At 44.7% G+C, this 12,980-nt stretch overlaps 1 protein-coding gene across 1 annotated transcript in view; it reads right to left on the reverse strand.

Moving 5' to 3' along the window:
* SAMD12 (sterile alpha motif domain containing 12) overlaps positions 1-12,980 on the reverse strand; it is a 240,595-nt gene that overhangs the window by 177,098 nt on the left and 50,517 nt on the right. The window contains exon 3 of the mRNA XM_019546211.1: positions 7,830-7,959. Within this exon, the coding sequence (XP_019401756.1) occupies positions 7,830-7,959 (130 nt within the window). The remainder of the gene's footprint in view (positions 1-7,829; positions 7,960-12,980) is intronic.

Here is a 12,980-nt window from a genome sequence, read left to right on the forward strand (position 1 = left end):
CCCCACCTCAGCTAAGCAGTGCCTGCCTCTGTTCCAGTCCCACTCCCCCATGGAGGCCTCAATCTGTCCCCCCATGCCCCTTCCCTCCCCCATGCCTCTTCCCCTCCACAGGCGTACTGGCTGGGCATTGCTCTCCGAGCTGCCAGGCTGCATATCAGCAATCAGATTGGTATTGGCCAATATGGCTGGTTAATAATTGGCCATTGGTATTGGCCAAAAAAATCCTTACTGGTGCATCCCTACACAGAATCATCCTTCAGAAGCTCTGAATGGAATAGGCAAAATCACTTTAGAGCGATTTGTCCACAGCTGCTGTGTCCCAAAAAAATTTCAATTATGCCATATAATCAAAGTAGAAAAGGTAGGTGACAAATCATATATTAGTTAGGATAGCTGATCTCCACCCAGTGGCCAGAGATGTTCACAGACCTTTGTGACCAACAACGTCTCTTTGCTGACTCTAGGTCTGAAATATGACAGGTGGAAGTCCAAAGAGCTGGCACGTGTCATGTGCAGGTCAATTTAGACTGTCACATTCTTAGGCCCAAGATGGATATACTGTTTGAAGCATTCAAATCATCTTTGAAATGCTCTAGAAAATGAACAGAAATGAATAGCAGGAGAGGTTTCAAAACAGGGCAAATACTTAAAAAATGATCCTCAAAAAACGAGTAACATCTTTGCAGCACTTTCTTTTGTAATGCTTTCTGAAACATCTAGTATACATGCTCCAGCAGTCTTCCAGCTTCCCACAGTGCTCTGTTCTCCCTCACCCCAGTAAGGGGAAGGTAGTAGAGCATTTTGGTATGCTGAAGGACCAAGCAACATCTTTTTGCAGTCCCTGGCTGGAGAGCATCACCACTGGACGCTGTTTTTGGCAATTCTGAAGTGGTTCCTCACCAGGAAAGTGGAAGGGGAGGAAGAGGTGGGGCATGTTTTAAAAATTTACTTTACCTAGGGAGGTACAGTAAATGCTGTGTTATCTGACACTTTGCCATCCCACTGTAGTACTTTTGGTTTCACAACCATAAGCTGAGTCCCACTTCTTCCTCATGGACCATGGCCTGGGGCAAAGCAGCCTGCGTGAAGCCCCCCTCCCTGGCCCCCAGCACAATGATGCCAGGGAGTGAAAGCCCTGGCACACCAGATGTGGTGGGAGGGGCAGCAGCCCAAACAGGCAAAGACACCTCCAACCCACCAGGCTGGAGATAAGTCTAACTCCCAGATAACCGGCATATTTGATTAACCAGCACCCCCACATTCCCCATGGATGCCAAATAACAGAGCTTTTGCTGTATTTACAATAAAGACGTCAGGCAGCCCTTACCCCCAGACAATTTTTCCAAAAGATGATTGCACATAAGGCACTGTTCCCTACTCACAATTTGTTTACTGATGATCTATAGAAATCTTGGTTAGAAACTATCCCACTCCTATTAAATTTCAATGAAAATGTTAAAAGGAAAAGGAAACCAACAAAATACTTTCCGCTAACATTCTGTATATAGTAAATATCAACTTTTCACTTGATAGTCAAAAAATTAACTTTCATTTCTAAACGACATTCAAATAAGCAATAATTTAATACTTTCCAGACAAAAATAATTGCTATAGTTGTGACAGGTTATGCAAAGGTGAGCTGGTATCTCATGAGATAATCACTCTTTGATGTGTTCCACACTATGGAAAAGTCTGAGAAGATTCCAACTGAGAAACACAAATAGATAAAACTGTTTGGACCCTCACGCTTTCCAATCCCTGCATCATAACTCTGAAGAAAATATTATAAATATGACTGATCTTATCCAAGCAGAAGGAAAGACAGCTCCTTCCAGAGAGAAACAATGAATTTACTACCAGATGGAAGCAATCTGGGTTGATTTGACAGCCCACTGCCCACAGGTGTTGCTCTGGTTGAGACCTCACAGAAACAGTGAGAAAAGAATGTATAGGTGCTAAACATAGAAAATAATGGCTTGACTTTTCCACTACAGACATGGGGAGGTTCACATAGATGCTGGTCAACTGGACACCTCTTCCACATAACTAATGTTAAGCTAAAACTCTTTAGTAGAAGTATTAAAGAAGACTATGTAAAACATGTAAAAAGTAATTATTCCATTGGCCTAGATGCTTGTTTTGTGATCATCTGAGTATAATGGGAGGTTTTTATGATTTTTTTTTCCTTATTACAGCTACTTTCTGGTTTTCTCTCTCTTGTAGGTACACAAAGCTTTTGTTTTCAAAGAGATGAATGAGAGAATAGAAGAATGAGCCAACAACCAAAGGTTTGGGAAAATATAAAAGGCTTGCTGAGTAACAATTAAAAGGAAGAATTCAGCATAGAGAAAGTTGGCTTTAAAATAATTTAGAAGAGAATAGCATGATTGCCATACACAGTTCCACTAACACATCTCAGCTTTGCCATATCACCTCTTTTTACACCGCTAACCGGGTGGTGGATATTTTGTTGGAACTTGTAATAGGACTCAGACCACCAGACTAATAGCATGCAGTCACCTGGTGGTAGTAACTTTATTTCACACCAAATAAGACTTGAAAAGGTAATCCAAGGGGAGACATTCTAACTAATCCCCCCCAGTTATATAATGGCCTCAGATGAGCAGGGAAACGTGTAAGCCAGTTTGGCTATTTAAGAAGGGAGCTTGTGAAATAGATGTCATGTGAAGTACTGCATGTGACACCCACAGATTACGGAGGGTTTAGGACAGGGACGGGCAAAATATGGCCCATGGGCAGCATCCGGCCCACCAGGCCATTCTGTCTGGCCCACAGGGCCCCTAAGAAATTTAGAAAATTACTGCTTATCTGCTCCTGGCTGCCTGTCAAAGATGACAGGAGCTAGGGGCAGAAGGACTCAGGGGGAGCCAGCAGAAGCAAGGAACAAGGCCGGCCCAGCCTTACCCCACCCCCACAAGCCTCTACAGGCCCCCGCTTTCACTGCTTCCCTGCACGCCTGCTTCAGCACCATGTGGCCAGGAGCAGGAGGGTATATGTGTGTGCAATGAGAGACAGAGAGAAAGAGAGACAGAGTGTATGTGTGTGTGTGCGCGCACGCATGCACATGCGCACATGCAGGGAGGGAGGGAGGGAGAGAGTATATGTGTGTGTTCATAGGGCAAGTCCCACAAGCACACCCCACCATACACATGTACCCCCACACCCACACCCCCTCACACAACCCAGCCACACTCCCCTCCACACAGTCCCCCACAAACCCCATACCTACCCACACCCAACATATCCACGCGCACACCCAGATGCCCCCTCACCCCCACCTCTACTTCCCCCACAAACCCCACACACACACCTACACCCTCCCCTGCACCCCACATACCCACAGCCTCCCACAAATCTATATCCAGGGGTGTCCCTAGGGTGCGGTGAATTGGAGCAACCACCCCAGGGCCCGTTTTTTGAGGGACCCCCACAAAGCTGGGCGGAGCAGCCGCAGCTGCAGGGCCTGCCTAGTGTGCCGGTGACTCCAGCACCAGCTTCATACCCACTCTATTTCTCAAGCACTGGACCCTGCATCTGGTTTCATCAAAGCTCAAAAGATTCCTAATCAATTTCTATTAATGAACAAAATTTGTATTAAAAAAGTCATACACCTCCCCAGAGTATCTGATCACCCATGTGTGTTAGTGAATCATGCAGGATAAAAAGGCAAGGATTCTTGAATTACCCATTATCCATCTAAATATGATATAGGTTCATAGGTTCATAGATGTAGGGTGGGAGGGGAGCTTAGCAGATTATCAAGTCCGACCCTGGGCAGAAATAAATACTGGGCTTATATGACCCCACGTAAGTTTAAGCTCATATGACCCCAGCTAGGTAGTTATCAAGTCTCCTTTTAAAGACCCCTAAGGTAGGATCCATCACCACTTCCCTTGGAAGCTGGTTCCAGATCCTGGCCACCCTGACTGTGAAGTAGTGCCTCCTGATGTCTAGCCTAAACCTACTCTCAATCAACTTGCGGCCATTATTCCTTGTTACTCTGCAAGGTGCTTGGGGGAACAGGGTCTCACCCATTCCCCTCTGGTCCCCCCCAGTAAGTTTATAGATGGCCACTAAATCCCCTCTCAGCCTTCTCTTTTGAAGGCTGAACAGGTTCAGGTCCCGTAGCCTCTCCTCATAGGGCCTGCCCTGCTGCCCCCTGATCATGTGAGTGGCCTTCCTCTGGACCCTCTTGATCCTGGCCTCATCCTTCTTGAAGTAGAGTGCCCAGAACTAGATGCAGTACTCCAACTGTGGCCTGACCAGTGTCACACAGAGGGGGAGGATCACCTCCTTGGACCTCCTCGTGATGCATCTGTGGATACATGACAAGGTGTGCTTAGCCTTGAGGACCACATCCTCACATTGGTGGCCCATGTTCATATTAGATTCAATAATGACTCCAAGATCTCTTTCTGCCATTGTACTTTCGAGAAGGGAGTTCCCCAGCCTATAGGAATGCTACTGATTCTTTCTGCCCAAGTGCAGTACCCTGCACTTGTCAGTACTGAATCCCATCCTATTCATATTTGCCCACCCGTAACCTGTCTAGGTCCAGTTGTATCCTGTCCCTCCCTTCCAGCATGCCCACCTCGCCCTAAATCTTGATGTAGTCAGCGAATTTGAACAGGGTGCTTTTTACCCCCTCATCCAAGTCACTAATAATATGGTCTTCCCTACCACATTACTTAAGCACCTCAGAACTATGATTGACTTAAACATCCATGAAAAAAAGGAAATAATCTCTCAGTAACTTAGTTGCTTTCTCTGCCCAAGGTTGCAAATGATGGCCATGGCGGAACCAGGAATTCTTTCAGTTCCAGGGTAGTCTCTTAACTACAAGGACATCCTTCCACTGATATGTTACATCATTTAGGAGATTTTAAATGAATTGTTAAACTCCTCATTTGTAGGCATGTTACTGAAGGATACAAACAGATCCTGCTAAGATTACACAGACAGATTTGCAGGCATGCTTTATAACAATGGAAAGCAGCATTGCTAATTTAATGCTACTTTTTCTGGAGAATATAAAATTAGCAGTATTTTAATGTGACAATGTGCAATGCATCATTAGTACTAGTGAGCATTACATTGTCATGGCGCAGTTCAGTGTTTAAGTCTTATCCATAGGTTGTAGTCCCTTCTAAAACTAAAAAGAGAGTAAAGTCCTGTTCATTTCCTTCTATGAGTTTATTTTTTTAAATGGCTTTTTCAAATGTTTCACATCAACTCTTTCGCTTGGGCACAGGTGTCCCCTGGGTATTACTTTGACAGAATGAGGTTGGTTTAATGATCATACCACTAAAAATTACTCTGGAGAGACACACTGTGAGTACTGCGTAAAACTAAGGAGATGATGTAAAATTTCTTTAAAAAAATTGAATCCCACGAGTGAGCAGTTATTTAGGCCTCTTCCTTATTATGCTGTCAACAAACTGATATGTTCCTCCCAAGGATACTTGGACTTTTTTAGTCACTCTAGGCCCATGCTGCGTAAAGGCAATGAAAAACAAACCCCTGCTGAATTCACTGGTGCACTATCAGCCTCTAAAGAACAGGGTAACCTGCCTCCAAGGAAGACATCTCCTATGATACTTAAAGTGGTCCTGTCCAGCCAGTTCTGTTCAACATGAAGGTTTTGTTAAAATAAGGGCCTGCTTGATTTTCCTTCAACCTACTGCTTATATTTTTTTATGCCACTATGAATAGAAGGTAAAATGTCTTCGTTACAGAAATGGAAGATACAGGGCAATAGAAAATGCAGCCCAAACGTTTCCTCCTCCTCTTTCCCCCATCCTTGTTTCTATGGATGCTACAGGTCCTTGGCCACTCTCACAGTTTCTCCTCATGTCTTTCTAAAAAATGGCTCATTTTCCCCATTGCTGCCAATGCACATTAAGATCTTGCTCAATATAATCCCTCCATCTTCTCCTTGGACAGTCACAAATTTGGCCACCATAAGAATGATCTCCCAATGTTGCATTAGTCATTCAAATGACATGCCTTCCCACAAAGGTTCTTAGGATTTCATATTTAGTGAAATACGTTAGTTAGCTTTCTTCACAGACATCCTGCACACTTTAATTAGATCTTCTCACATTATTCTCCTGCACTTATTCCACAGTTTATTTATTAAAGAATGTTTTAATTTGAGAATAATTTAGCTGTCTTTCTGCTTTCTAAGTCAATGTCCCCATCTCCCATTTATACAGAGCCAAAGAGCTTATAGTGGTTCTGTTAGTCAACAAGTTGTACAAGAATGGGTGAATTTCCTTTGAACTTTGCATGGAAATCAGGCAGGCAGGCTAGTTCTCTGACGAACACTGTGTGTAAATGGGACTCCTATTCAGTTCCTCAGCTTCTCTAAGTCCATTTATACAATAAAAACATAAAATAATACGTGTTATGATTTTAATAGAAGAGCTCAAACGACCAGACTGATACTGTACTGTAAACTGTAATATAACATAAAGCATCCAGTTTGTTGAGTCTAGAGAAGAAAGAAAAAACTGAACAGGAGATAGCACAGTTTCCCAATATGTATAAGTAAGGATCTACTTAAAGCATGCAGAGGGGAAGTAAAAATTGTGGACCACTCATGACGCCTGGCACTATTTTCATGGACTTTTCACAGCTACCGTCCCCCCGTCTGCTGCTGATTGGCTGCACTGGCCCTGCTCCTCACCACTGACTGGCTGAGAGGGCTGCCTTTCATGGAGCCTGGCTCTTTGCCACTGATTGGCAGAGGGGTGGGGCCACACAAAATGGAGCCCTTTTGGTCAATGAGCAATGGAGGGAGGAGGGGGCAGCAACCATCTTGCCTTCATGTCAGCAGCATCCACCCCACCGGCAGGCTGCGAGTTGGGCTGCAGCATTTTATTTTTCATAAGTTTTTTTTTTTTTCGTGATTCCACACTAAATCACAGGAAATCCAGTTTTCATGCTGATCACTGAAACTATCTTTCTTTGTGGTTTTTGAAAAAAATCGCAAAATCATGAATTAAGTAGATCCCTATATACAAGGTGTCAAGAAGGGAAATAATGATCTACTGTCCTTCATGTACATTTGGGATAGGATAAGGAGGAATCAATTTAATTTGCAGCAAAAATGAATTAGGCTGAATATTAGGAAAAACTTCCTAACTAGAAGAACAGGAAGAAGCTACTAGAGGAAACAGAGCATTGTTCTTTTTAACAGTAGGTTAGAAAAATATCTGTTGGAGATGTCTATGTATGTTTCACCCGCCCTGTGCTTGAGAAAGAATTTGATGGTCTCTTGAGCTCTCTTCCAGCCCTACCCTTCTATGGTTCTTTTCAAGGTGATAAAGTCAAATCAATCCATTTGAACCTTCCCATAATGAAACGCTTCAATAAAAGGATAAATAAAATGTAATTTATATTTTTTTTCAAAATGATTTTTTTTCCCTAAAAAATGTCAACATTTCAATGCTTTGATTCTGAATGAAAAAAATGTGGAATTTCCCACAAAATATGTATTTTGGGTTGTAACCAGCCCTCATTGACAAGTATATGACTAAACAGTCTTATCAAGATCTGTTGCTTCATTCTCCCCCGATCTATTTCAGCCCTTCCTAACCCCTAGTTTGTTTTAGAGCAACTGAAGGAAGTTAGCTCACTGATACAAGCTAGTATATATTCACCACTCTGAAACGTACAACCATTTCAGACAAAAACAACTAATGACAGGTCCTTGTTACATAGTCATAATTTATTTAAAAGCAAAGTTAAAAATCAATTTTCTTTTTTTAAAATAAGTTAAATATTTCTGATACTGCATACTTTACCAGTTATGTCATGCTGTTTGAATGACTCACTGTAGATTTGATACTGATTAGGGCAGTGTTTCTTCAACCACTTGCAGACATCCTGCTGTGTCCAGAGTGCCACTGGCTTTGTCAGTTTCACAGTACCAGTCTGGAAAGACAGAACAGGAGAAAAAATTGTATTTATCCCATACACACGTATTAGATATCTGCCTTCCTAGTTGGTGAATCAGTTACTCAAATTTTCATGTAGGGAAAGAGACTCCCTTGTACGTTCTGTACATGTTCCTCATATCATGCAAGCCTACCATTTTTCCTTACTTGTAAAACGTTCAGGCTATGACTTGTATAAAAGGATTAAATCTTAAAGGCCAGATTCATCCATCTTTCCACTGTGATCACCAACAAAAAGTCAGCATTAAAAAGTCTCCGTTTACCGAGAAAGACACAACAGAGATACCTCAATTCTTACAAAGTGTAAACACTGACAGTTCAAAAATAAAGTGTATAAACTTTGATAAATAATACTAATGACATTTTTACTTATTTTTATAAATCTGAAAAGTCATTAAATAAGCCTTCCCAACAACGATCCTGTAGATTTAATCAATGTTATTTTCATAGGATCCCATTACAAGTCCTGGCCCTTCCCAAAACTATACTGCATAACTTTTGTTTCCTTACTTACCACATGCTTTAGTTAGATTACCAGAAACACTTCTAGATTATAAAACACTTCCCTTTTTTAAGCAGGTTGTGTGCCCCCTTCCCACCTGAACCAACAGCTTGTTAGCTAAAAGTCTTTGCCTTGTAGCCCTGCCCCAGGCTAGTTTTTTTTCCAATCTGTTATGTCAATGCCACACTTCTTAATGTTTGCCTTGTGGGCATCCTTGAAGCGTTTCCTCTGCCCCCACGTGTCCTTTGTCCTGGACTGAGTTGGGAGAAGAGCAGTTGTTTTGTACATCAGGCATGCATACACAATGACAAAAGATGTTTCATAGTTTCATAGTTTCTAGGGTCGGAAGGGACCTGAGCAGATCATCGAGTCCAACCCCCTGCCGTAGCAGGAAAGAGTACTGGGGTCAAACGACCCCAGCAAGGTGTTGAATAATCAATGTTTCCACACAGGCAGTGTTAGTGTCAGTGAGGACACTGGCATTTGTGCAATGATCCTCCCATTTTATACCAAGGATCTTCCAGAGGTAGTACTGGTGATGGCCTGCCAGGCTTTTCAGGCCTGTACTTCACCTAAGCTTCACAGCTATAGCAAAAAGTTGGGATTATCACAGCCTTATATAGCAGGAGCTCTGTTCAAGTCCTGATGTGACTGATGATCACTGAACATACAATGATAGTCTTCCGAAGGCAGAACTGGCACACTGGATCCTATACAGGATCTCCTCAGTGTTGGTCTTCTTTGAGAGATGGCTGCCGAGGTATGCAAAGTAGTCAACATTCTCCAGCTCCTATCCATCAATGAGGATCTTTTCCAAGGGAGTTGACTGGCTCGGAGCAGGTTGGTGAAGCACCTTTGTTTTTCTGATGTTTAGGGCCAGTCCCAGGCACTGGTGTGCTTGAGAGAAGCAGTTAAGGGACATGTGTAGGTGTTCCTCCATATGCAAAATGACAGCACAAGCATCGGGGTACTGCAGTTCCACAATCAAAGCCGAAATAACTCTGGTTTTGGTATGGAGGCAGGAGAGATTGAAAAGGCTCCTCTCCATCTTGTTCTCAATACCAATGCCATGTGGCAGATGGTTTCTGATCAAGATCTTGATGACTGCAAGAAAGATGGAAACCATAACTGGTGCAATCAGGCAGCCCTGCTTGATGCCAGTTCAAATGGGAAAGGGCGCCATAGCAGAGCCACTGCACAGGATGAAGGCAGTCATCTGGTCATAAACGAGTCTTAGGATGGTGATAAATTTCTCTGGATAGCCAAACTTCGATAACATCTTCCATACAGCCTCACAGTTAACAGAGTTGAAAGCTTTGGTCAAATCAATAAAGGTCATATACAATTCCTGGTGGTGTTCTCAGCATTTTTCCTAGATCTACCAGGCCACAAAAATCAAGTCTCTGGTGCCTTTTGATGGTCTGGAGCCACACAGACTCAGAAAGGATTTATTTGGCAAGAGGGAGCAGTTGACTTTGCAGAATTCGATCAAGCATCTTCCTGGTGACAGAGAGGAGGGCAATACCTATTAGTTTCCAGAGTCAGACTTATCACCCTTTTTAAAAATGGTGACAATATTGGCATTCCTTGGGTCCGTGGAAATTTCCTCAGTGTTCCAGATTTTGAGAAATAGTGTGTGGATCTTGTTGGTCATAGTTTCCCCACCTACTTTGAAGATCTCAGCTGGTATGCCATCAGGGCCAGATGCTTTGTTGTTCTTCATCTGTCTTACCATCTCGCAGACTTCTTCAGAGATTGGTGGACTGACAAGTGCTTTCCTTACTTCAGTGATTCCCAACATTTTTTTGCTGCTAGCCACTGCTGTGAGCAGGGTAGGGGAGCTTGCAGCACATGACGTGGCTCACCCTTTGTGTACGGCACCACCAGCATTGCCCCCACGACCCTTATTTGGGTCACAACCCGAAGTTGGGAACTGCTGCCTTACTCAGTGCTGCAGTATGGATTCAATAGTGTCATCAGTCACCACTGATTCTCAGTTCAGAAAATTTGGCATTGCTCCTTCCAGCAGTTTTTGATGGACTTACTATCTTTGAAGAGCGTACTCTTGAGTCTGCAAGCTCTTGCAGACAGCCTTGCACTAAAGAAGCTCTGCACGTCATGACTAAAGAAGCTCTGCACATCATGACTGTCAACATATTGTTGGACCTTATAGATGGTCTCCTTTAGAGCTTTCCAGTCTTCCTCAACACAAGTGTTATCCTACGACTGATGAGTTTCTTGCTGAGATATGTTTGAAGACCTTTGTGGTGTCTAGGAGTCTGAAGGCATTTGATGTTGTACTGTATTTGGACTGATTTGGGTTTCTTTCAATGCAACCCTAATAGACAGGATTTATTTCACTAGGTGATGCCTGGTTCAGCAGTCATCAGCTCCTCTCATAATACGTGTGATATGAATGTCTTAGATCATGCACTCTTACAAGGACATAGTTGAGGAGGTGTTGGAGTTTTATCCAGCTTGCAGAGGGTCTTTCAGCCCCACCCAGCCTAGGCACAGGGGGCAGCCTAGGCTGTGGGGCACACGGCCGATCCCACCGCCATCCATTACGCAGCAGGGCTAAGGAGGCACAGCAGACAGACTCGCTTCCCAACAGCCCCTGCAGTGGTGCCTCCTTTCAGCTGCCATTGCCAATCTCTGCCGCTGCTGCCGCAAGACTCAGCCCTGCTGACTGGGCACCCCAGTCTGTCCGTCCCACACCCAGTACTGGGCAGGCAGGGTCTCCATGGAGACCAGCCTGGGACCCACGCCAGCAGGCTGTACTCAGCTGGGTGGATGGGATGGGGCCAAGAGTGGACAAAGAGCCGGGTCTGGGAGCGGGATGGGTGGGGGGGTGGGGCAACGGCCAGGATCACAGGGCCATAGGGCCATAACAGCATAGGGCTGGGGCCCAGGGCAGAGCCACTATCTGCTGCTTGCATGTCCCTGTAGTAAAAGTAAAAGTTACCCTTAGCCCAGGAAGATAAACATGTATAAATTTGCAATTGTTTCCAGCAATAAATATTTCTCATCAACCACTGGCTAGGTGATTTTGAAGCAACATACGAGATCAAAGTCCCTGCTGCTGGCAATGGAGCTGCATCCATTTACATCAGCAAATAATGAAGTCTAGAGAATAAAGATGAATTTGCAATGCATCCTCATTTACAATATGCCTCTTTTCACCAACACATCCACATCTTTTATCTTCTTATGATTTTGCATTGGCGGATTGAAGCACTATATCTTCTAAAAATGGAGGTACAGAAAATAGTCACCAGGATGCCTAGAGCTGTTTTGACTAGTAGATCTCCCCCATACCACCAATTATTATTGCGACAATGATCCTTTTCAAACTGTTTTGAATTCCAACTGTGCATGAGCTCAGAGGAGTGGATCATTATGAAATTAGCACTTCGCCATCCTGTTAGGCCAATAAGGGACTAGGGATGTGAACAGTTAAACGATTCATTGTTTAACTGATCTGGCTCAGCTTATCGGTTATCTTTTAGCCTGGGGCAGGGAGCAGTCTGGGAAGGAAGGCAAAGAAGAGAAGCCCTGTAGTGCCCCAGCAAGAACCAGAAGGTGGAAGGGTAGGAGGGAGGGAGAGATAAGTGAGGAGGAGGGGAAGGGTGACTAATAACTAATAGCTAGGCTAGGTGTAGGGAGGGAGAGAGAAGCAAGAAAGAAAGAGGGAGGAGGGAATGGGAGGATAGGGATTGCCTCTTGCTCCCTCCCTCACAGCACAACACAGCAGGCCAGTAAAGCCCCTCTCTGGCTGCTGCCTGCCTGGTGGGGCTGTACTGCCTGCCCCTTCCCTTCTCTGCTGGCCCTGAAAAACTGTATGCTGGTGGGTGCAGCAACTCATTGGCTGCTGCCACCAGGAGCTTCCTGGGCTGTGCTACCTGCCTGGCAGGGCTGCTTTGACCCCCAGCTCCCTGCATTACTCTGCGTGGGTGGGTGCAGGGCAGGTGCTGCCCCAAGGCTCAGCACACACCCCTCCACCCTGACTCTGCAAAGCCACGGGCTGGAGCCCAATCCCGTGACACCTGTCCCCATCCCTACTCCCAGCCAGATGCAGCACCTTCTGTTGCTACAACTGCCACAGGGCCTGGCAGGGCAAGACGTAAGTGGACACAGGGCTAATCCCTTGGGCCTGTGGCTCAACCCCCCAGCATGCCCTGCCCGCCCTGTCTGCACCCGGACTGGAGCTGCCCACTTTGTTGTGAGGTGCAGCCCTCAGGAACTGCTGAGACCCCCACTGTACCTTGGAGGGCTGGAAGTGCCACAGCTGGTGTGAGGCTGTTGTGGGTAGGGACACCCCATCGGCCAGACTACAGGTTGCCATACTGATTAATCATTTAACCTGCTGCAATTACAACAGGTTAAATGAATATTCATTTAAACCGATATAGACATCCCTACATGGGACATCATGATAGCAAACTACAGTCCAGAAATCATAATACAGCAAAATTCGATAACTAGTAGGGGTGTGC

This window comes from Crocodylus porosus, unplaced genomic scaffold (genome assembly GCF_001723895.1).
Source record: "Crocodylus porosus isolate Cpor-Errol unplaced genomic scaffold, CroPor_comp1, whole genome shotgun sequence".
Lineage (NCBI taxonomy): Eukaryota > Metazoa > Chordata > Crocodylia > Crocodylidae > Crocodylus > Crocodylus porosus.